The sequence below is a fragment of the Echiichthys vipera genome (genome assembly GCF_963691815.1).
Source record: "Echiichthys vipera genome assembly, chromosome: 17".
NCBI classification, from domain to species: domain Eukaryota; kingdom Metazoa; phylum Chordata; class Actinopteri; order Perciformes; family Trachinidae; genus Echiichthys; species Echiichthys vipera.
Window position 1 is genome coordinate 7,042,110 of NC_139842.1, and position 26,179 is coordinate 7,068,288.

General features: G+C 41.2%; 1 protein-coding gene across 1 annotated transcript in view; it reads left to right on the forward strand.

Annotated features, from left to right (window-relative positions):
* Positions 1–945: 945 nt before the first annotated feature.
* Positions 946–26,179, forward strand: part of LOC310959761 (myocardin-related transcription factor A-like) — a gene marked incomplete at its 5' end in the record, with an annotated part of 33,036 nt that continues 7,802 nt past the window's right edge. The window contains 10 exons of the mRNA XM_083931220.1: positions 946–1,084; positions 13,441–13,506; positions 19,287–19,342; positions 20,790–20,865; positions 20,964–21,125; positions 23,540–23,706; positions 24,247–24,363; positions 25,139–25,201; positions 25,336–25,520; positions 25,707–25,893. Of these exons, the coding sequence (XP_083787346.1) occupies positions 946–1,084; positions 13,441–13,506; positions 19,287–19,342; positions 20,790–20,865; positions 20,964–21,125; positions 23,540–23,706; positions 24,247–24,363; positions 25,139–25,201; positions 25,336–25,520; positions 25,707–25,893 (1,218 nt within the window). The remainder of the gene's footprint in view (positions 1,085–13,440; positions 13,507–19,286; positions 19,343–20,789; positions 20,866–20,963; positions 21,126–23,539; positions 23,707–24,246; positions 24,364–25,138; positions 25,202–25,335; positions 25,521–25,706; positions 25,894–26,179) is intronic.

The following is a 26,179-nucleotide window of genomic DNA, read 5'->3' on the forward strand; positions in this document are numbered from 1 at the left end:
CTTGGTCATCTGGGTTACCTTTCTTCCTTGAGTAAGAAGAGGCTGATTATGTAATGTGGTGCCACGGAGAGCGTTGTTTTTTTTACACAGCAGCTCGTCGACCCCACTGTTCCAGCGTCTCTCCTGGATTATGGTGAGTTGCCATAACAACAGAGTGGCCGACCCAGTGTCGGCACAGGGTGTCCGTTACCTCTGTTATGTCTTCAGTGTTAACTACAAGCTCATATAACTAGAAAATTAGTCATTAGACAGATAGAGAGAGTTGGAGAGAACTACAGTAGGTGGTGTATCTGACGGGTGTAGAACAGGGGAGTACGTGGGAGAAGAGCATATACATTAAAAGAGGCTTTATGAGGTCACACTAGCACAGTGTTTATGGGTGTGTGTGGTACATGTGGCTCTGAAACTCAGGTTTACACCATTCCGAGTGTGAGTTTAATGTTCAATTTCTAGTTCTCTCCAAGGAAACTCTAATAGAAGGAAAGGTCATTACTCATTCGAATGCTCTGGTGCCAGACTTCAGTGCCAGTTCTATTGAAGTTAATGGGGCATGGCAATACAAACTGTAAACAATCATATCTGTGCTATTTCACCTTTGAGTGAAAAAGGCTTCCACACAAAACAAGAAAACACATTATGTGATGTTGACTGATGTTTTTTTTATCAAAATGTGCACATTTGTTTTCTTTGTTATACAGTTTATCGTCACACAAATTGTGGCTCTGCTGCAGCAGCTGCATGTAGCTCAGCTCAAGCCCCTGTTAAGTCCAAGATGCCTGCTAGATTGTGATACATGACCAAATGGAGCCGGTCCGACCTATTATTCAGTGCAATCGAATACATGCAGAATCCTACCACCCTGCACACCAGTGACGTCATATCTTTTTCTTCTTTTAGAGTTTCACTGGGCCTGTCTACGAGCCTCACTCTGAATCCCTGGTAACCATGGAGACCATGTTTGGAGGGAGACCAAATGCAGTTGCCTTCATCCCCAGCCCTCAGAGAGAAGTTGTGGCTAATGAGCTGCAAGAGTTGTCCCTGCAGCCTTACCCAAACCTGCTGCCAGTCAAGGAGAGGAAGGACTGTAAGTGGCAGTTTTTACACTCAAAATTAAACTTCTTCGACTTAAACAAAGATTTGTTTGGTAAAAGGGTCCATCGGAGGGAACTCACATTGTGAAATTATTTAAAACAGATAAGCAGAAAAACGCAGGCTTATTCTCTACTTGATTACATCTGACATGAGTGGGGGCTAATATCTCTCTATTTATCCGTATAAAGATGCATAGACGCAAATGTCCCCAGAAGGAGAGAGGGTGTTTGTCTGCCATGTTTTTTTAAGCATCTGTAGAGCTAGTGTTTACATTTCAGACATACTCGGTCTCACTTCCCATTACCTCATTATAAACAGCAAGTGCTGTCTGCCAAATGCACACACACTTCGGGTGAGCTTGCTTACATACACGCACACACACACACACACACACACACACACACACACACACACACACACACACACACACACACACACACACACACACACACACACACACACACACACACACACACACACACACACACACACACACACACACACACACACACACACACACACACACTCAGAGTAGAGATAAAAATTGTATACATACCGTATTTCAGTGAAGTGCACTTCTTGAAATGACAGTTAAACAACAAAGTTGACCTTAAACTTGACCCAAACACTAAGACTTGTGTGTCTCTGGGTAGAAAAATACATATAATAGGAAGTTCTTAAAGGTACATCTCATAGGATGAAAGGTGCTTTTAAAAAGCTGTGCTTTTAAGGCAGGCTGTCAAACATTCTTGATTTTGAAACTGGGTTCAGATTTAATGACTAAGGCCAATTTTACACCTGGCACTAAAGGTACCCTTTGGAGTTTTTTGCCACTAGTAACGCTATGGAAAAATGTTTTTAGTGCAGGTCTCTGTTTTCCCATGTGCACACTGCACAAGGATGCACATGCATGGACAGGCATAATTCACATTTAAATAATTGTTTGCAAGCTATGGCTACTACTTGTAGCTTTTTCTTACTTAAGCTAGCAGAACGAGGTGGAGTTATGTGACCTATTTATTTGTTGGGCAGATTTCTTTCTTGCGATTGTCGTTACGCTGTTCAGATTGCATTTACACCTAGCTGGGCACACAAGTAATGAGCACACGCGCACTGAGAACTGTTCAGATAAAAAATGTTAATAAAATGATTGTGTTGTTGAAATTAATTGTATGCAATTTATTGGTAATCAAAAACTGATACAGGGAGATGAAAGAGTGATACTAGTGTGATAAAAAGTCCAAGACTGATCAGAAGTCCGAGTGAATGCTCTATAAGTAGACTTTAATAAATAATTAAGTGTATTTTTTGGTGCCCTCACACTATGGGCCAGTATCAGACTGTATGGTCATTATGATAGTACTGGCAAAATTAAAACTACTTTCGCCCCTGTTATATAAACAGTAGGGATGGGCACGAGCAGTTAATTCCAAGATCGAGGGATCGCATCAATTCCTCGAGGGCCGATCAAGTACTCCTTTTTCTACATCTATTTTTAGAACACAATGCATCTTCCTGCAGGAATAATGATGCACAGCAATACAGCCTACCCAACATCTAATGATGATTCTCAATCAAAACAGTCACACTTACCTTTTATTGATCAGTCCCAGTGTGGAGGATAGGTGCACCGATGGCACAGAGGTGGCAGGTATCAGCAGGTGCTGCTTTTGCAGCGTGTATTCCTACTTGTAGGTCGGAACTTCTCTGCTGCACCACAATACTTCATTCACACTGGTATTTTGACACATACTGAAATTTGCCTTTAACAAATATTGCACCATCCTGTGATTTTGATATTGCACCAGTTCATATTGCAATATCAACACATTTTGGATTAACAGTGCAACCCCAACAAAAAAGTTAAAATAATAGCTGTGGTTGCTGCTCGTTCTTTCCACAGTTAAAATGCAGCCCTCTCCAGCTGGAGGCATTTAGCTGGTGTCTTGTTGTGCAGGCTTGGATTAGATTATGCAGTGATTGCAAAGACTATTAAACAGAACATACACTGGCATCACAGCATATTGTCATTTGAATGTTTTTTGCTTTTTGTTCACAAGTACTGTTTAATATTGATCCAACATTGAAATATATTATGGCAAAGTTTTCCATTATTTGAAGTTCTTTTGAGTATTTTTGTGTTTGTGTGACATGAATGAGACCTTTACATAGAGATTATTTAAACTACTTTTATTCTGTCATGAACCCCTAGTGGGCAAGTTTTCTTTTAATTCAGTAAAAAACAACCCATGTTACGTGACTATGAAAAAGAGAGACGCCACAGGAATCTTTGTGATATTTATAGCATTATTTTTTGGCTTTCAACGTGTTATACATGAACATTTGACCAATTAAAGTAAAGTCTGGAGCAGAAATAAATATTTAATTTATGCAGAGAGATTCATATAAATCGTAATAAAAAGTCAAAAGGACATGATGCCCTAAGTGTAAACCGTTTTACGCTGAATGGAAAAAGTTTCAGCACAGAGATCTTATTTGTGTGTGTGTGTGTGTTTTGGAAATGCAATATGAGTACATCTGATACAGGAAGTAAACAGCTGACAATAATCTGAGGCATGTGGTCAAAGGACTTTCCTGGTTTGACAGGAATGCACTGTGGAGCCCTCTATTTTAAAACGGTGCATGCCCCCATCTTCTGTCAAATATAGGTACTACAACTAGCATTTTTTTTAAGACAAACAAATGTGAATATGTGGTGCATGAGCAGAATGCCATCTGATGGATTTTGGTTTAGTTTTAGTCCTCTTCCACTCCTGTGAATCAGCCCTGAATAACCCTTTTATATGTGGCCGTGTGTGCAACTCTAGCCACAGTGTGCACAGATGAAGTGGTTCTGGATATAGCAACGAGGCCAGCTGTTCCTGCTATTTAAACCAGTCGGAGAGAGTAGAGGTTAAGAGCAAAGAGAGATGTAATGTCATAGGGGGGTTGGTTGGTTGGTGTAGGGTGATTTTAAGTGAAGAACCAACATTGGCTCAGGAAATGGGGATACGGTGAGGAAGAACAAAATAGATTATACGGTCAAAGGAAGAGTTCATGTGTGAGTTTAAGGAGGCTCAGTGTTCATGTGGCAACTTAAGACAACTCTTTGGGCTTTTGGGCCAAAAGAACAATTCACGGCCCTAAAAAACATGGATTGTGCTTCACCCATACAGACATTTTAAGCATTTTTTGTTGTCAAAACACACTAGGATCCCATTCTTTTTTTATAGTGTGTAGGAAAAGTGATATGTAACTAACTCATTTTTTCTTTGGTTTGCACACGAACTTCAGTTTGAGTGACATGTGGATCAATAGTTAATAACTACATTTTCATTTTGAGGTGAGTTATTCCTTAGTGGCCTAAATAAAAAGTATTACATATAGAATTTTGTACGGTCCCAATAGTTATTAAAAAAAGTGATATACAGGATTACAAAGAACTTTCGCAGACATGACAACATCACCAGGGGGGAAGAGGAGTTCAAGCTGGAGTTTCTTTGAGACTTTGTGCTTTACACCTTTGTGCTGTTTTAGGAAGAGCATAGATGGAATGTAACAATAAATAACAGTGGAAAATATGGAGATTGCATTTATAGCCATTAATAGTTAAGTGAATAAAAATGTAATCATACAAGGACTTTAATTGAAGAAAAAGTTATAGGTGATATTTTTGAATCCATAATGCAGCTTTTCATAAGCCACATTTCTATGAAACTGCTTCTCCACAATAACAAAATTGTAGATCCCTGGCCTTAACATAACAAATACCGTAAACTGTATCCAGATACCATTATGCATTAGCTTAATATCTTGAAGCTCATATAATCATATATATCATAAATATCTCAACAACTATGGGATGGATTGAAATGAAACTTGTAAAGACATTCATGGTGTGCAGACAATGAATCATACTGATTTTTGTGATCTCTTGACTTTTCCTATTAGCACGACCATAAGATTGAGAGTTTTGTTTATTAGTGAAATGCCTTGACAACTATATACGTAGATTACCATAACATTTGGTAAAGCATTTCATGGTCTTTGAGAGCTTTTGGTGATCCCCTGATTCAAAAAATGTTTGGTTTTCTACCAGTACAGTTTAACCAATGCTGCTACTTTTTATACGATAGTAACACAGAGGTGATAGTTTTGTTCAAATAGAAACAAAGTATTCCGTAGATTTTAGGGGTGCCGTATTATGCACCCTGAAGTCCCGCGGGACCCTTAGATCAGCGCTCTTGGTTTCCCGCTGCGCCCCTTGTGACTATAAAGTCTCAATGCAAAATCTCGTCCCACTGGTGCAGCTCTTTAAAGCTCTGCAGACCCCTCTGGATTTCGAACCTCCAGGTGACTCTGTATTTGTCTGAGGGTTCCCAAGTAATTGTGTCGATGGTGGTTGCTTTCAGGCCTTGTTTGCATGCATCTGTGTAGCATAGTAGGAAGTTGTTCTGGTATTTTTGACCATTTTGCACGAGGGCCTGGATACTGTATGTAAGTCTGACTCACTGAATGTAGACTGCCTTTGGCTGCCTATTTCAGCTGGCATTCCCCTCCCTTTCCATCTTTTTTGCAAGGGTACCATTGCTGCGTCTGGAGCTAAGTGCAGCCCAAGACCACTGTGATTAGCTTAAAGAAATACAAACAAGCAGGAACAGTTCTTTCTCCTATCCCAGAATGTTAACTCGTGCAGCCAGACTTTTCTCCAGTGCTGACACAGCACTGGCAATGCAAGACTAACCGTATGTGAAAGCACATTATTGCTTTCTGCACAGTGACTGCTGTTAATGCTTGTCTTAATGTTGAACATTTAGGAAGTGCCTGTCTCTTGTCACGCAGTATCTTTAGCTCACATCTCTCCTTCCGTCCTCCACAGTTTGAAAACTTCTACTATATATATGTTGAGATATTCAAGCACTTGCACAGACATAAGAGGAAATACCCCCTTCACCTCCACTGGACCTCAGCAACCCTATCTCCAAACATCTACTTTGATACCTTTGTTTCTGTTTATTAATAAACAGTGATTAACATCTGCTTCCACTGACATAGCAGGCTCGAACTCTGTGTGTGGGACAGCAAGTTAGATAGTTACAGTCCATCACAGTCGTCTTGGAGCCCTGAGCAATTTGTTAGCTTTAACTGTGATGTAATGTATTACTGATATGAGCACACACTTTACAAATACTTAACTGAGTCAGATACAGAGACGTGCAAACACATCTTTGGATACTCGTTCTGTTAGATAAATATACTGATGTATTAGTCAGTCAATTTGTTCACACATACATGTAGATAAACACTTTCTAAGAATAAACACACACATGCACACAAACACACCGAGCAAAACAGGATTATTCCTGCCAGCTTATTGTTTTGGGGCCTTATCTGAAGTAATGGTGGATCAGAGCCCGATTCTTTCCCCCCTCTCTTGTAAGACTGAGGAGTTCTTTGCCTGGGGACACCTCATCTTTCATATTAACACCCTCTGATACAAAAATGCACCCACAAACGCATCATCCTGCATATTTAACATTTGCACAAAAATACACAGATCCCTTTCCAGTCATTTATGCCCCCAACAATTTCTTTGTTTTTGAAGCAGTGCCGCTAATGCTTAATTTGTTTCATCAACATAATGTGAACATGACAAGCACCATTAGTTCATTGTAATGCTAACCGACAGATGAGAAGGGAGCTCTTTGTTTTTTTCACCTTGAAAGGGCCCTCTCTCACCTTTTAATGTCATGTCATATTATCTGGTGCCGCCTGGGACAGACCCTTAATAATGGAGATGAATGAAACTGTCAATGGACGGGAACAGGTGTTTTATACTGACAAGCAGGGAGAGGAGTAGCTGAGAGAGAGGGAGAGGGAGAGAGAGGGAGAGAGGGGGAGAGAGGGGGAGAGAGAGAGAGAGGGAGAGAGAGAGAGAGAGAGAGAGAGAGAGAGAGAGAGAGAGAGAGAGAGAGAGAGAGAGAGAGAGAGAGAGAGAGAGAGAGAGAGAGAGAGAGAGAGAGAGAGAGAGAGAGAGAGAGAGAGAGAGAGAGAGAGAGAGAGAGAGAGGAGAGAGAGAGAGAGAGAGAGAGAGAGAGAGAGAGAGAGAGAGAGAGAGAGAGAGAGAGACACTTTAATGACCTGCTGAAAGAGAACAGTCAGCTGGAACAATGGTTGCAGATATAGATTATGTTTTTTTTGGTTATTATTTTTTATTTTTCTCCAAGTAAAAACCATCCATCCATCTTCAACCTTGTCCCTATCAGGGTCGTGGGGGGGCTGAAGCCGATCCCAGTGAACATCAGGCGTAAGGCGGGGTACACCCTGGACAGGACGCCAGTCTATCACAGGGCACATAGAGACAAACAGAGACAGACAACCATTCACACTCACATTCACACCTACAGGCAATTTAGAGTCATCAATTAACCATAACACCTGCATGTCTTTGAACTGTGAGAGGAAGCCGGAGAACCCGGGGAGACATGGGAAGAACATGCAAACTCCACACAGAAGGGCCCCAGCCCTCTTGCTGTGAGGCGACAGTGCTAACCACCACACCACCGTGCCGCCCCAAGAAAAAAATCACAATGGCTAAACCTTCGCTAGCTGTTGGCTTCAGAGACAAACCTTTCTCAAAAGAGGTAGAAGAGATAAGGCTTTTAATATTAAATTTCATAATGGTCATCCTATGTTGAAAATCATTGTAGTATTAAAAACGTATAAAGGGTTATACTTGGGTGGGTTTGATTTTCTTTGTATTCACTTGTTCGGGTTTTCTGGCTCATCCAGTGGCACAATTTCTTAATGACCTTAGAAAATTATAGGTGATACGAATGGGAAATGTTTATTAGTCATTTTAGAAATAAAGATTCATTATATGAAATAAAAACATCTATGTGGGGCAGAAGATCTTTGAAAATGTAATGTACCTCTACCTCCACCTGGCCTGGCAGACTCTATCATTTTAAAGCTAAACACTACACAAAAAATATGTTTCTTAAAACACTTTATGTGAGAAATATGCACTGCCTCGCTGTGTGGCGGAGACAGACCTCTTAACTTATGTTGAACAATAGTATACGTATTGAGTCCCTAAGTTTGGCAAACACAAAAGTCAGAAATATGAGCAGAAAGACATCTGTATTGGTGTGTGTGGTTGTGTGTGTGTGTTTGTTTGTGTGTGTGTGTGTTTGTGTGTGTGTGTGTGTGTGTGTGTGTGTGTGTGTGTGTGTGTGTGTGTGTGTGTGTGTGTGTGTGTGTGTGTGTGTGTGTGTGTGTGTGTGTGTGTGTGTGTGTGTGTGTGTGTGTGTGTGTGTGTGTGTGTGTGTGTGTGTGTGTGTGTGTGTGTGTGTGTGTGTGTGTGTGATTGTAATGATTTTATGTATGAGGGCAGAGAAGTGCTCACATGGGTGTATTTCATTGACACAACACTGATCTCAGATCAGAAGTGCAGAGTAAGTAAGTTTTAGGAGGAAAGGGGCTCCAATCAGAATGTATGTGTGGGTGTGCGTGTGTGCGTGCATGTGCGTGTGCTCGTGTGCGCCTGTTTGTGTCTGTCAGCAGCTGAAGGACTGAGAGCAGCAACAGCTGGGACAGACTGCTTGATCACGGATTCACTGACACTTGAAACACATTTGAACACACACATCTTAGTCAGTCCTGTAGCTGCAGCAAACACAGCAGCAGCTCTTCTAAAGTTGTGCAGTACAGTAGCTTTGTATTTATACAGTTTTAAAACAAATTTTTATTTCAGAAACTTTGCACAACCCCTTCTTTTCTGTTAGTTTGCTTTGAGGAATATTCTTTCTTTTCACTAATAACAGCTGTTTCCAGCAACTTGGCAGTCGACAAAAAGGATTACGTTGTTCCGTTTTGCGGATGTATGGACACCAACAGTCCAACACTCGGACTCAGCTGTAGCCCACTTCCTGTGTTCCCTTGTTTTTTCTTTGTGCCTTTACCTGAGTCTCATTCAGAGTGATTTCCTATTTGATCGCCATGCTGGAACAGCTGCCTTGTGTCAGCATTGACCCTGCCCCTCTCAAGCCTCCGCCAATCAGCAGAAGCATGGATGAGAGAGCCCTACGGTTTGAGTTAGAGCGCCAGGCCTGTCAGAGTCTCAGACAAGGTGGGATAACTGTAGAGTGTCATGCTTAATACAGTAAAACGTGCAACAAATGATATGACTTTAAACGTATGTAACTTGTCAGGAGAATACGTTGACTTCAATGGTGGATCTTTTTTGGAGAACAAATGTGGTGATTGGCGAAATGTCCACTCAGGCTATATAATCAGCTTAATGTGAATTAACAACACATCATATTACAAACTGCATCGACTGTTTCAAGTGTATAGTCCATTTTCAGAATGTCTTCCAGGTTTATATTCTAGGCTCAGGTGTTAAGTGGATCAAATACTTTCATGTGGCCGGGTTACAGTTGGGACTCAGCCAGCCGGGGCTCAGCACACTTTGCCACGAGCACATGAACTCAACCACCTGTTGACTGTAGCGACATGAGCTGGACTGAGAAGGGTTTGGACTGAGTTTAGAAAAGGAAACTAATAATAAATGTAAAGGGAACTCTGCGAACTCCAAGAGACTTTCAGAGAAGCCTAAATTGTAATCCCATGGGCTGAATCAGCCCCTAATAAGGTTTCATTTTTGACTTTTGTTGCTTTTGCTTGCTTATTTTTACATGTAATTATACTTGAAAGACTAGATATGTGTAAGCAACAGTTTATTGAAAGAGGTGCTTGTTTCAAGATTTTGATTGTTACAGAGGTATGTATTGTGGATTGTGGCCAGGCATATTTCTACAGGGTGATCACCCGTGTGTGATCACACTATTCTGAACTGTCTCTCCTCCCATGTGTGTGTGTGTCTGTGTTTGTTTGTGTGTTGGCGATTTCCAGTAATGTTCCTTTTAATGTAGCTGGCCGTCCAGAAGGATTGAGTTTGAAGCAGATACAAAATGGACACAAATAGAAGACTGAGTGAGAGGGCGAGAGAGGAGGACCACAGGTTAAAGATGAAAACAGCAGGGGGAAAGTACAGGAAGTGCTGTACTGAAATCTGAAAAAGAATTGACAGAAACATCGGCAAACATTGCAGTACAGAAGCAGGCAGTTAAGGAAGTACAGTCTATTAGTATAGCACTTCTTAATAATGGGATCATGGGCAAATTAAGTTAATCCACACGGGTCGCAAGAGATATACTTCAAATCTATTTGAAGCAGCATTTACACAGATCGTAGTAGTTGCCTGTGTCTGCAATATTTTCACACCATTAGACAGTTGTCACACTTAATGAGTTGGAATTGTCTCTCGTGAGAAAAGCGGCTGCAGTTTGGCCACAGATCTTTTGGAGAATCCCTGTTTCAAATGACCCCCCTTTGCTGTAGTAATTATTATTTGGAATTCATAGTTCACATACTTTTTCATAAGGTGTTTTGTTTTGTTTGCTCTTTGTACAAGCAATCAAGGATTTCTCTTAAATGTAGCTTGTATGTAGTAGCCTTAAGTGTATGATTATGAGCATTGCTCTTGTTTTCAAGTTACACCTGCTGTTATGTAGTGGCATTAGAGCAATGAGCTCACTTTCCCAGAATACATTCTGTATCAGCACATTGCATGACTTGCCTGTCATCTCTTGGCACAAATCATCTGCCTATGTGTGTGTGTGTGTGTGTGTGTGTGTGTGTGTGTGTGTGTGTTTTTGAGTGTATATTCACACGATGCAGCCGTAAGCTGAGGCATTAAAATGTGAGTTTATTTCTGCATTTTTAATATGCACTCACGTGTATGCCTGCAAATGTTTTGCATGCTCGTAATGAGTATGAGTGTTAGTGTTTGTTTTGTTAGTCTACCCATGTTTGCCTGCAGGACCCAGTGAAATATTTCCCGCTGCCAAGGAGAGAAACTGCACCATCCTGCGTCAGCCCCGTCCTCATCACAGAAATCAAAGAAAGATGAATGTTTTTTATCTCGGGCTACTGTAGCACACACAGAGGGACTGCAGATTTTGCCTGCAATAGGCCACAGCAGAACAAGAATCTTCTCTATTGTTTAGAAAAACATACATTTAAAAAATCAAGAACATAGACTTTAAAGCATACAGCTCTGCATACTTGCGGTAACTGAGAAAGAGGAACAAGAGGGGCAGATGCATGAGAAAGATAAGCATTCTTTCCTCTCTTGTCTCTTTGTGTAGAGATGGTAAGAGTACCAGGGATGTGCACCAGAGGATGAAAGAAGTAGATGAGAGGTTTAAGAGAATGAGTTTAGGATGCAGTTTCAGGCAGGTTGTGGGCCAGTCCTCTATACAGTGCACAGTGCATTTTATTAAAAGTTTAATGTAATCCCAACTCTCTGACTCACTGGGCAGTCAGTTTGCCTTCATCACTCATAGTGACGAAAACCACAGAATTATAACCTGACTCTGCAGTTCCCCTCAATGTCTTTCAGCTCATTTGTTCGGTTTTCCAGCAGACAACTTTACTGTTTGGGTTCGCTTTTCCTTAACCGCTTTTGTTTTTGGCCTGAAATCCCATTGTACCCTTCATGTCCCAGCCCAAACAGCAGACACATTTAGCAGATGAACTCTGAACATAGTGCAGAATTTAGACCTTAAGGTCAGATCTTTCCCTCGGGAGTTGGTAGCGACCAAAACAGAGCTAAAAGCGGAGTGAATATTGGACTTACATGAAGCAGGTGGCCAGAAACACAACTCCAAATGAACCCTAATATGGCTCCCAAGTGGTTGAAAAGTTCAGGCTCAACTACAGTTTGTTGGATCACATAGAATAACTGCTTAAAAAGATGTATGTGTTTTTTGTGTTGTGTCATAAAAGTGTAGTTTTAGAACAATTTACTACTCATTAATTCATTGTTATAGTGTGGCAACATCTACATTTATTTACAAAATGTGGAAATGTATTATAACAGTATTGTGAATCATTTGCTTCATTTCTGGCATGCAACCTTCCTTTAAGATGCAGTTCCTGTACAGACAAATATTCGTTTGTCGGCTTTATAAACTTGAGCTGAATTCTGATCGAGTGACCCCATGTGAGGTCTCAGTATGTGGTGTAGGAACGCTGTGCTGAGGGAAGTTGAGCTACAGTACAGTATGAATGTCATTGGGGTGATTGGCTGCAGCCCAGAAGGGGCAGCAGTAAATTTCGACTTTATGGATTTGTCCTTTAAACATAAGCTCTGATCCAAGAGAATGATGCAGTAATGAAGTTTGTGTTCACACTACGTAACACTTAAAAACAATATGTCCCTTGGAGGGAATTATACACTTACAGTAAGTTTGCATGGTTAGAAAATTTGTAACGGGTATTTAACTACATATTAACAGCATACAGTTTAAACTGTAGGCAAGGTCATGTGTTCTAAGTACTATCTTATTACTGGTAGTCGCCAAAACATGTAACCCACTTTTCTCTCTGCGGTGCAAAGGTGTGAGCTAATATTGTCGCTGCAGATGGGCAAGATTTGGGTAAAAGAGCCCTCAACCAGAAATGTTTTTAGATGCCGTATTTTATTACACTTGCATGCTGACTTCATGACGCAGATATACAGCACAGCAGCTGCAAATCTGCAAAAGATAATTTCCTGGTAATTGATCTTTTTCATTGAGGAAGTTTGGTCCTCAAACTCTTTTACTGATATGTTGCCAGAGAAAATGTGAAGTCGGCCAAAAAACGTGATGAGTCAGATAACTACTTAGCATGTGAACATGGCGCCATGACCCCAGAATCCAAATAGCAGGTAGCTTTAGGAGTTTTAATTATAGTTCCATTTTGAAACTTGTCAGTGTCTGAGCCTCCGTACACCTGAATCGGGAAAATAATTGAAAGTGATAAACATCAGTATGAATGAAGTCGCATTGAACACTGTGATGTAGATCTCTTTCTTTTGTGTGTGTGCTGCTATTTAATCAAATACTTGAAACAGGAAACGGTTGGTGTGTCTGCGCAGTGGTTTTTGTGAGTGTGTGTTCATGTTTGTGTGTTACCCTTCCCTCTGTAGTGTTTGACATAGCCTTTGTACATCTTCTCACAGAGGACCGCAGAGTACTAATTCTGATCAGCAGCAGCTAACCGGGTAGATACAGACTTCTGTAGAGCACCTTAGAAGTCCCCATTATTACTAAAACATTTTTAGACAGTAAGCCTTGTTTTTTTATGTTGTCCGATAATATGAGTAATGTCACAACTTTTGTTGCTTTCTGTGGGTGAGAAGTGAGGTAGAGTTGATGTATGGTTGGTCTCTATTCATTCTGCAGTGACTGACTTTTGTTTCTTCTTCTTTTTGTCTGTCTTTGCCTTGGTGTTCAGTTCTCCAGCTGAAGCTACAACAGAGAAGATCCAGAGAAGAGTTGGTCAAGCAAGGGATCATGCCACGTAAGTAGACAGCAATGTGTTTTAAAGAAAACAGTAAATGGCCCATTCATTCATGGGGCATGTCAAATGTTCTCAACCATGTCATAATGATGTGACAATGGACAGAAGATAGAACATACGTTATAAGCCTGTCAGCAAACAAGTGGTTTTCTCCATTTTTAAAATCATTTAATTGCATCATGCAGCCCCTGAGGTTAAACGCTACATGGAAATGACTCTTGTTGAGCACATTCATTCCAAATGATATTTATATTAAAAAAAAGGTTAAGTTGGTTTGTCCAACCTTTCACTAAACAATTAATTGTTGCCTGTTCTGATTATTTTCATTCAGATTATTTGTTCGATCCATTCCCCAAAATTTCCCTAAATAGTAAAAAAATGTCATACAGCCCTAGGTGATATATTGTGGAACGTTTTGTCTTCTTTGTCTCACCAAAGCAAAATCAGCAGGAGAGTAATACGGTATATAGAAAAATGTGGCAAGATGAAACAAAAAAAATGGAAACACAAGGCAAGTATAGAGTGCACAAGTAAAAGATAGAGACGAAATACATAAAACTTTAAAACATAAGACATTATACTGAGAAGTAAGAGTTGTGGCTAAGTTATTTTTAGTTTAATCATTTCCAGTTTTAGCCTCATTATCTAGATACGCCTAGCTAATGAGGGTAGAATAAATATGAGAATTCTCAGTATAATGCAACAAAACTCAATTAATTGGAATGATACCTCTTTAAACATTTTCAACAATTGCTGTTCCCTTAAACCACATTAGGTTTAGCTAGGTGTGCCTAAAATAAGCCTAGCAACTGAGTTTCTATCCCTTTCATAAAACGACTTTGTTTAATGCAGAGGTTTTTTTTCATTCAGTCAGTGCCTGTGAGAATCTGTCATGTCGCTTTAGCCTCACTACTTTCTACACAGCCGTGCGCTGAAGTGCCTTGGACTGTGGTTAAGACGGTGTCGTCGTCTCACGACAGACAGCAGTTTCAGTCTTCAAAGAAGGTTCAATCAAGTTCATACTTCAACTGCCATTGTGAACATCCGTTTGCTGCTTATGGGATTGAGAGATTTCCCTGTCAATCATCAAAACTCAAAATGTTTAGATGCATTTGATTACAGCGTGTTAGTGGTTCTTATACGCTTTTGGCCTTTAGTTCACATCCAGGGTGCAAAGTTGGCTAGTGAATGTTAAACATTTACCTTCCACATAAAAACATTGTTTTTTTGGCTGGTGAGTGAAGCACATTTACCAGTCCCATATTTTACCAGTATTTGGCTGGTAAATGGTGTTCATTTTGTGCCCTGTTGACATCTACAACATGCGCCTGCAAGTACACGTGTCACAAATACCGTTCATCAAATACCATGAGAAGAACATCATGTTCTGATGTTAATCATTTAATGGGAACATACATTTTTGCATAAGCGAATAACCTAAATGACCTACACATGAATGCTGATAATCCCATTTCATTTCATGCTTTTAAGAAAACCAGTACAGCTTATTTTCATCATCCCCCTTTGACATTTGATCTCATCATAGTCTCACATTGTCACACAGGAAGTGCACTCTGCTGTCGACCTTATCTGCTAGTATTTCCTTTTGTTATCTGTTCAACTGGTAAATGCTTGAATTAGCAACCCTGCAAACTATTTACTATTTTATGCAATCAACTTCCTGTTGCAGGGATACATTTTGTTCTGCACCACAAATAAACACACTAGTTTCCCTTTACTACAAGTACTACAAAGGTGACAATGGCTGTTGTTCTGCAGCTTCACTACATTTAGAAATGGCTAAGTTCAGGTATGGGTTTTGATATGGTTAATGTCAGAGTAAGGACATGGTAGTACATGGTCCGGATGCGCAAAGGTGGTCTCACTCTCAGGGGCAGTGGATGAATTGGGAAGGTGTCAAGAAGAGGAAGATCAGCTGGAAGGATCTGTGGCAAATAGAGGCAGGTAGAATTAGTTTCCTTCTCAGAGCTACATACAACGTTATTCCCTCACCCACAAATCTCCACCAGTGGTTGGGTGAGGATCCAGCGTACCTTTTGTGCGTGACACCAGCAACACTCAGGCACATCCTCACTGGCTTCAAAGTGAACCTCTCGCAGGGCAGATTTACCTGGAGGCATAATCAGGTCCTAAAATCCTTGGCCGCATCTGTTGAGGTTAAAAGATAAGCGATCATCTCCACTCCACTCAGAACACCTCCAGCATTCCTGTCAGTATCCTTTATCCGTGAAGAAGAGCATCAACCAAGAACTCCAGGTTGGTTGGAGGGCGTTTGGGACCAGGAAATGCTTGTGGACGTAGACCAACAGCTCACAATACCCCCTCAAATAGTAACCTCTAGCTGGGGATCTGCCGCCAAGCTCTGTGCCATACCATCAGGGAAACATCAGAGACTGCTGAGTGCTGCAGCCAGTGGCTATGGATAGGGAGGAAAGACCCCAGGTGGGCTCCAAGAAGCTAGGGACACACACCCAGGTCTGATCAGCCTGCGGTGGGCCTGCCTCAGCAGAGGGTGTATTGTGAATAAAAGGCTGAAACACCCAATGACAGTGGGGAATGCAACTGAAGATGTATCCCTGCTCCTATTGGTGGGGGCCACCTGGGGTCGATCCCGACCTTTCAAGAATTCGGGATATTTACCATCATGTCCTATTTTCAAATCATTGTGTCACACCTGTATCATCATTGTCCCTGTAGTGTCTCTCATGGAGGTTGGAAGAGAGACAAGACATGCGGTAGAACCACAGTAAACTAATGGAGCACAACAATTTCCGCCTCTGCTCTCCCTCTCTGACTTATCTTTTCTACACCGTTTATGTTTCTCCTATTTATTTTCCTCCTCTCATTGACAATCCACATGCTTACATCCTATCCTCTTTCTCAAGTGCCCTCATCTTTCAGCTCCTTCCTTCAGTCTGTTACAGAAAACATCAGATTAGACCTCAGAGAAAGCCTTCCTTTCTTGTTTTGGGTCGATAGTCTCACAAACAGCCATTTGATGTCTCTTAGTAATGGTGGTGTTTCCCTCATGCTCTACCCTCATCCTCCGTCCACCCCCTATGCTCTGTGTCTCTTTATCACTCACTTTTCTCTCAGACCTCATCCCACCACTCTATTTCCTCCATTTGCCCTTTGGTCTGTTGTTCCATTTTTCTACCAGCTGCCTCTCCTCATTTATCTCCTCTTCCCATGTTCCCTACATTCAGTTTTATGACTCTTCATCTTCTTCCTATCCATTTCCATCCCTTTCACGTTTGTCCCCGCTTCTAAAACCTCATTTTGTGCTCATCCATCCATCCTTCCCCCAATCCCACCACTCATTTCCCATGTAGCTGACTGACAAGCAGGTTCAAAACCCCCTTGCGGATGGGTGAGAGGTCTAAGAGCGTTGATGTCCCAAGGGTGTGTGTGTGTGTGTCTGTCTGTGTGTGTCTGCGTGTGTACCAGCAGTGTGACATTGCTCAGCGACGTGAACTCAGGCTTGAGCAGGTACCAGCAGTCTTGCCCATGGGTCTCTAATCTAGTCACACCGTGTGTGCGTGTGTGTGTGTGTGCACACTGCAGTCAGAAAGTATTAGGGCAGCAACAAATGTTCAGTTGTGTTAGCTCCAGCACATTGAATTTGAAATGAAACAGTGACTATGAAAGTGCTGACTTTCAGTTTTAATTTGAAGGTGTTTACTTCCATATAGGTGGTATCTTCCCTTGTCAGGTGTGTACTGCAGCCATTGGGGAATGACTCACCAGTCACAAATCCCCCACTGTTTGGCCAAAGTTTCCTTGTCTGTATGTTTGAGATACAAACAAGGCAACTCTATTGTCCCAAAGTTGTGAAACTGTGATTCAAAGGGCGACAAATCACACACTACCCACCCAATATGGATGTGGACACCCTCATTAACCTCTGACATTGGTTCATTTCAATTCCAGTGTACTGACAGAGAGCCAAAACCATGATAGACATTTCTCTGTACCCAGCAGTGTGCACATCCTGTATGTGTGATTGTGTAGTAGTGTCGTAAACTGGCTCATGGAGTATAAGGTTGAAGGTGATCAGTGGTGAATGTGAGTGCCAGGTTGAGTGGGGAATACTGTATGAAGATGTTGCATGCTAAAAGACTACAACTAAGCATCCTTTGTTTCATAAACATATTTTCTGCCTCTGACACAATTTGACTGAGACTGGCAGTCAAACCATGCAAAAATATGCAACCCCATGACAAGCACTTGTGTTGGAAATACACGTAATTACTTTCTAATACACATCTCAACCCACAGGTATAGTTTTCATGCACACTAGCTTTTATAATTTTAAATTGCATGGCAGTGCTATTTGGTAGATTATGCTGCAGTGTGCTCCCTTTGCCATGAATAATGATGAGGCCTCACAGAGACATGGATGGCATTCACAGCAAGAATAAAAGCAAGGCTAAACTAAAGAGAGTTCTTACCTCCTTGAGATGTCTGGTTTGGGGGTATGGTGGCGGGCCTGATTTATGTCTAAGAGACATTAAGTGCTTGCAGCCCCGCACCCAAACAGTTCACACTTTTATCCAACCACAAAAAGAGGTTAAAATGTCCAAATTCTGCTCATTTAAAAAAAAATGATGGTCACATTTAGAATCAAATAGACAATTAAGCAGGGACCCCTAATTGTGCTCTAGGGCATGGTTACCTTGTGATTGGAGAAGTCCCTGCCATGGTGCCTTGCATAGTGTCCTCGGATTGTCTGTCCTCGTCACTTCTGGTTCCAAAAAAAACAAACAAGATGGCAACAGCAACGGTAGTCCACAAACCAATGTGTGACGTTTATAGAGTCAGTACTTTACACCAGCAATTAATCTATGTTCAGTACCTCAATAACTTCCTTATTCAATACTGCCTCTTATCTTTTTTTGTCTTACAGCCTCTTCCTCATTCATAGGCGCTTGGTCAACAAATAAACATTTGCCAGGTATAAAAAGTTCAATTTACAACTCTGCTGTGTACGGTTACTGAATCTCGAAAGTGTCATTGAGCAAATCAAATCTTAAATGGTGTGAATGAAAGGCATGTTTCTGAAATGGACTCTACTTGACTCTACTACTCTGGCTTTTACACTGATCCCCATCATGCTCAAGTTGTGTACGTTGCTACTCAATAACCTGCCTGCATATGTATTCTTACATGCAATATACTATTATTTAATAGTTGAGGTTTAGTAGCAAAATCATAATGCCTGTACTGATATGCTGCATTTAACTCAGCATTTTGGTGTCATCACAACCCTTTAGGCTTGTAGGTGTTTGGCACCACTAATCCCTGGGTTTTTGCATAATAATAGGCCTACAGCAAGACTTGCTTGAGTTATTTGTGAATTCTGAATAGATTCCATAAATTCCACTGCTGCAAAGAGGCTCGTTAGACTGGAACCCACAGAGTCCATCTCTCTACATGTCTCCCTTCACCTGTTAATGGGACCACTGTCCAGTATTATGCATTTTGTTCTATCATGGAGTATACATATGTGCCTTTTTAAAGGAAGAGGAAGCATTAACTTCACTGACATGACACTCAAAATGTGAGAAGGGAAAAGCTTTGGCAATATAAGAGCAATAATCTTCACCATCAATAAAGTCATTCAAACTGACCTGGAGAAGCAAAGGGCCATGCAAAGCCATTTTGCACTATATTTACCCTCTGTGGCATGAATGTACACACTGCCATGTTAATTTCCTCGGTCTCTATTTCTCTCTGCCCTCGCTCTTTTCATCTTTTAGCCCTGAAAAGTTCCGCTGCCTTCCGCGAACAGAAGCGAAGCTTGGAACGCGCACGGGTGAGTATGTCATCCTTGAATCAATCACTGGAGTCAAAACTGGTATGTTTCAAGCAGACATTCAGTCTCTATCTTCTCTGTAACATCTGACATTACTGCAGCTCCTAAAAATGTAAACGTTGAGATAAGAAGACCATCTGCACAGGAGTTGAATACCCTTATTGGTTTATAGGGGCAATGTCAAAAAATATACACCAAATCAGCGATTCCCAACCAGGGATTATTTCCCCCCTAGAAGGTATGTTTGCAGTTGCCAGGGGGTAACATTGAAAACATTATAGGGTAGCTCAACAAATATTCCAGAATATTTCCACCACAGCAGTAACACCTGAACGCCACACGCTGAGAATGTGTGAAAGCTAATTAGCAAGCAGAAAAGTCTAAGTAGTTTGCTGAAAGAAATGAATGGATGAAACAGTTAACTAAAAGTAGTGGATAAATGTTGGGAATAGTTAGCTAACAGTAATGGATAAAGGGTAGGTAGTTGTTAAATTGAAAAGTAAATGATACGTGAAATAGTTGAAACTGCTAGTAAACAGTAATGGATAAATGGAGAAGAGGTAAAAGAAAAGGAAAATAAAAGAATAACTGGTAATTAGAAATGGATAATAGCTTAAAGGAATGGATAAACATAACCCAAAGTAAGCTAAAAGTAATAAATAAATACATTTCGGTCGATGAAGGGGGCTGTGGAGGTAGAAATAATTGGTAGCCACTGCACTAAGTGGTACTTCCTGTAGCACAGGTGATGAGGATTGCAAAAGAGGAAAACTAGTTCAGAATTTAAGGGTCATAGGCAGATTAAATGCTGGTGCGAGAACGAGTTATGGAAAAACTATAAGCATTTGATTTAAATCTAAAAGTGAGCGACAGTCTCATTGGTGTGCCTCGGCGCTGGTTGTCCGTCCGTCCTATTCTTGTGAACACAATAGCTAAGGAACCACTAGAAGTATTTTCTTCAAATGTGGCACAAATGACCACTTCGACTCAAGGATGACCTGATTAGATTTTGGAGGTCAAAGGTGGAGATCACCGTGACTTCACAGAATGCATTTTTGGCCATAACTCAAGAATTCCAACATAAAATATGACAACATTTCACACAAATATCTAATAGGATGAAATGATGAAGTGATGACTTTTTATCCAAAAGGTTAACTTCACTGTGACATCGTAATGTTCTGCAAAAAACCCTTTTCTGTCCATTTTTCAACACCAAACTGTGGTCATTGCATAGATTCTTTCCTGCCGGGTTGAAAATATGTGTGAAGCATCCACGTGTCACCAAAAAATACACTTAATACCTTTTTTTTTATTACATTTCTTCAAAGTCTTCACTACATTTATTATGTAACTCTGGACAGTTTGGATGTAAACTGCAACTTGGCTGGTTGGTGGAGGCGTACAACAGCAGGACGGTAATTTCAGTTCCTCTCTCTTTCTCCAGACTGAGGACTATCTCAAGAGGAAGATCAGGAGTCGACCGGAGCGCTCTGAACTGATCAGAATGCACATCCTGGAGGGTGAGTGCCACATCGTCTCCTGTCTGTCTGGAGTCGAGACAATTAACAAATAACTTCTAAGGCAACTGGCAAAACGTGTGGTTTCCGCATGCTTCCAGAGACGTCTGCGGAGCCGTCACTTCAGGCCAAGCAGCTGCAGTTGAAGAGAGCTCGCCTTGCCGATGATTTGAACGATAAGATCTCCCACCGGCCGGGGCCCATGGAGCTGATCCACAAAAACATTCTACCTGTTCACTCCAGCATTAAACAGGCCATCATAGGTAAGCCAGGCCAGGTGTCAGATTCTGTTTGTCCTTTACACTCCCACTGGGTGTCTAAGTCACATAAGGAGTCCATCTGAAACAATTCGATGCTTCGACAAATATTTTTCATCCGATGAACATTTTCTTGGACTGTAGCCATCTTCAGCTGGGCTACAATCAACTCCTGTCACAGTGAAGCCAACTATAGGATTGACTTAAGTGTTGAATTATTTATGTTTGATTATGCTGGCTGTGAGCTCCTTTACCTTGAACACCCAACACCAACAATGAGGCAGAAACAAGCTACGGCTGTAAAGGATACGTATACTGGTCATGTTAGCTATAACAACTTTACAAGCCTTGGTGCTCTACATCTCTCTGCTTGTTTTGTTGTTTTATGCCCCCTAGTGGCCACAAAATACAGAATAAACCTTTAAATACAATAATCCCTGCATATATGTGGAGGAGGGAGGCACAATATAAATGTTGACCTGTAATATATCACAACACACCCACAGTTTAAGGCTCCTGACAGGATGTCCCTCCTGGCTCCCTCCTCCAGCTTTCATCACATTCTGTCAGGTGCCTCAGCTGTGCTCACCACAAACTCACATACAGTACACACACAAACACACAGGCACCCAAAGGCATCCACATAGATGCCAGGAGACACACACTGGACACAAATACACATTTCTATCCAATATGCACACAATGAACATGGTACACACAAACTACCCCACCCGAGTATTCATGCTTTAAACAGCCACAGATCTTAAACCAGCATATAGTAAATCATGTATGCCCTTACATCCCTGCTTGACAGACTAAAGTGATGCCTTCCCTCTCGGCTGTCAGCTTTAAATCTACAGTGTCGCTCTGTTAATAAAAATCCCATTATCTTTTATTAGGAGAATTATACGCTAATTGAAGAGTTAGGACTCTAAACGAATGAATAGGATTTTAATCAGTTGCAGTTTAAGCATAGTGACAGATATAATGACCCCAATTTCACCCTGTTTCATTACGAAAGCAACAAAAAAAAGAAACAAAGGGACAGTATTATCTGAATTTTATTGTACATCTTTAGTCCGGTGCTGTCAGACATTTGATGGTGAGATCAGAGACGATGGGTCCAGCTGCTTGATTGATGTGTGGAGGAAAGAACACTGAGATCCAATAACGTACAGTGTCAGTGGATTATCCACCCCGCTAAACAATAAAGCGCAATTGCATTACCGACAGATATCATAAGAGCCCCGGGAACACAAAAGTGACACAGAGTTGACATGCAAAGATACAAGCGTACAAAGCACGATGCACAGACACACACTGGCACAGCGCAGCAGTAGGGAAGTCATCACATTATTGGATCAGTGGGTATTAAATCACACCCATGTTGTCTTTTCATCATCCTGCTGATGTTAGATTAATGACCAGCGGTGTATTTTACATAGCTGTCGGCTGCAGCCCACAGCAGCTCCTGTAATTAAATAACACACATCCACCAGCAGAAGAAAAGTCTCTATCCTAGTTCAGAGGATCTTAGCGGCTTCCTTTATACCTTAAATCCCTGTAAAGGCTCAAAAGACGACTTTCATTCCTGTGCTGGAGGACGTTTCAACCCTATGCTGACACTGGCGAATATGGAAACATTTGTCCTTTGGTTAACAAGTTTTTATGCAGTTTCAAAATACTTTGCCTGATTTATTTGTTTTATATTCTTCAGCTACATGTAATTGTAGCCTGGAAAATGTTTTGTAAAGAGGATATCATTAATAGCACAGAAGGCTGGCATAAACAGTTAATACATGAATTGAACAACTGATCCTCCAGAATTCTCACTATAACGTCATTCCTTAGAGGGAAGCCATCTGTCACATCAAAACCAATGTGAATGAGGTGGCCAGCCTTATTTGGCTGCACTGAAAGTGAACCACATGAATTGAAACTATAACACTATGGACGAGAAGAAGCATTTTCAGTGAAGTGTATTTAATGGGCACGATGTGTAGGCAGAGAGGACAAGCATTTAGGTTACTACATAAATGCAGTGGTTGGCAGTTCTGGAGCAGACATCAGAGAAGAAGGGTATCTGTCTTTTTGTAGAATTTTATAGGCCTTGACACATACATGCAGTGATGTGTTTGCTAGTACTTGTGAAGGATGTACTGGTGAAAATTTTGGCTGATTTTATGGATGTTCAGTTTAGATTGTTGGAGGAATCCACCGTCTCAAAACCTGTTCGTTAAAGCTTGCTGTCATTGCAGGGATATACATAAGCAAGGCACACACACTCTGGCAAGGAGGAAGATACAATAGCTTTTCCATGTCACAGGAAAAAAGTGTTCTTTTTTAAGTTGCTTTTATGTTTTCATCTGCCCAGATATCAACCCTTCCTCTCCTTCTCTCCTCCCTCCTCTCCCTCTCAGAGACACGGTTTCCAAAGGCTTCAGGGGATAACTCATCATGTGACGAGGACAGCAATTACAGTCTGTCTCCAGAATTGCCGGTGAGCCAGGAGTCTCCTATGGCCCTGCTCCCTCTGTCCTCTACATCAGAGACGCTGGCTGGAAGCAGCATCCCAACTCGTGCGCAGGTACGATCACTCCTGAGAAAGGGTGGCAGTGTGACTAACATGTAGGGTCTCATGGATGCAAGATTGTAAAACATGAGTACAAAGTGAATTCCATTGCACTGCCAAACTCTTATGTATAGAGCTGCAACGATTAGTCGATTGATCGATTCGTTTATTAAATTAATTGCAATGGATGGATGGATGAGTCATTCTTTAAGAAAAAAGTCCAAATTATCTGATTCCAGCTTCTTATGTGTGAATACTTCTAGTTTCTTTACTCTTCTTTAACAGTAAACTGAATATCTTTGAGGTGTGGACAAAACAAGACATTTGAGGACATTATGGACGTTTTCACCATTTTATGACATTTCAGAGACCAAACAGCTAATTGATTAATCGAAAAAATAATCAACAAATTACTCGGTAATGAAAATGATCATTTGATTAGTCAGGAATTTTTATATATGATCAATAGCTTAACATTAGGCTATATATTTTCCTGAGTAAGCTCTGGGTAATTCATGTTGCTCGCTTAAACTATGATTTTATTTTATCAATTAGGTATCTCCTCCATCTTCTGCTCTCCCACCAATCTCTGGATCCTCCCCCTCATTCAAGCGCATCGATGGAACAGTGACATCATCTGGTCAGAGGACAGCGGTGACCTCACAGATCAAGGTACGTGACATCTGTCGAATCCTACAAAACAATTAAGGTGTAAAAGTGTCTTATATTGGGACAGAAAGCACGAATAGCAGTTGTTTTGAAGCATTGTATACTGTGTGTATGTGTTATTAAACTTCTCAGCATAAACACACTTAATGCTCACTGTCAACTCAGTCTCAGCACAGTTCTCTGACGTACTGACTTCAGACAGGCGGTCCCAACCAGAGCCCGCCGCACCGTGCACTGTTAATTCCTCTGTAAATATGAACTGCATTAGCTTTTTGAAAGCCGTAATATTAACATTACTCCCGCTGTAGCTTTAGTCATGTTGCTTTGAAGTCATGTGGAGGCGTGGCTGGGACCAGTTCACCACCTGCCTCTTAACAGATCATGGAGTAAAAACTGTGCTGTATTAAAAATTTCCAAATTTTTCCCAACTGCCCCACTGAATCAGAAATTGAAAGGTCTCTCATCCATGTCCCAGACACCTTGTCATGTCTTACATTTGATCGACTGCAGAAAATTATTAAGATTTGGTGGAGTCAAAAAAACCTTGACAAAGTACAATTTGCTCAAAAAAGTTACTTGAGTCTGTAACTTGGTACTTCCCGCCTCTGCCAGCTGGTAAACACAGTGGAGCATATAGCAGCTGAAGAGCCTATTATGAAGCATATATCCTTCTAAAACTGATAGCGACCAAAGTAGAAGGAGATTGAAACTTCCATTGATTGATATTGTTGCTTACAGTATACATATACCAGAACGCTTTTTCTTTTTTCATTCCCAGCCTAAACCAAACTCTGACCGCTCTGCACAGAGACACAAGAAACCAAAGGACAACAAGCCAAAGGTAGAGTTTTGATTCTGTTTTTAGACATGCAGACAGCACTGTTGCTTATACTACAAGAGGTAGTACAAACAAATGAGTCATAGAAGAAGCAATACAATGATTATTTGTTCTATTGTTAATGTGTTGACTTCTAGATTAAAAAGTTAAAGTACCATCAGTACATCCCTCCTGACCAGAAGGGTGATAACGAGCCTCCTCCCTGCCTGGACTCATCCTATGCAAAAATCCTCCAGCAGCAGCAGCTCTTCTTGCAGCTCCAGATCCTCAATCAGCAGCAGCAGCACTATAACTACCACGCCATCCTGCCTGCACCACGCAAGTATGTTTTTTTCTTTTTTGTGTGTGTGGATGGTCAAGCGTGTAGTATGAAGTAATGCTTTGGATAACAGAATTCAGTGTAGTGTTTAAAACACAGGAGCTGGTACAGTATCTTCTGTTAAATGTCTATAGAGTCTGACTGTAGAGATCATCATCCTTTTCCTCTCTCTGACTTTCTCCCCAACAGACCTCAGACAGATCGGCAGCCATGTTCCTCTTCCTCCTCCAATTCCACGACTACCTCCCCCACACCTCGACCTGTCAATGCGCCTTCAACAGCCCCCTCTAACCAGGGCTCTTACAGCGGTCAGAGTTCTGCTCCTTTAAATGGGACAAAACCAGTGTCTCTACCTCCGAACCTGGATGAAATGAAGGTCAGCTGCACAGAAACATACCAAACCACTTAATTGATAGTTCATGATCCATACCTCATGTCTAATTCTGTCAATACAGAATACAGCAACAGCTCTGTTTACAAGCTATAGTCGACGTAGAGTAACTGGTGGATAGAAGTTGACATATGTAAAAGATTCTCTTGTTACCAAAATGTTGTCCCAGAAAAGTGTCCTGCCAAACTCAGGGCTGACAAATCAAGGGACAGTGATGGATTATTCTGTTTCCATTCTAATTTCCCTTCTGTTATTTACCCTCACCTCTTTA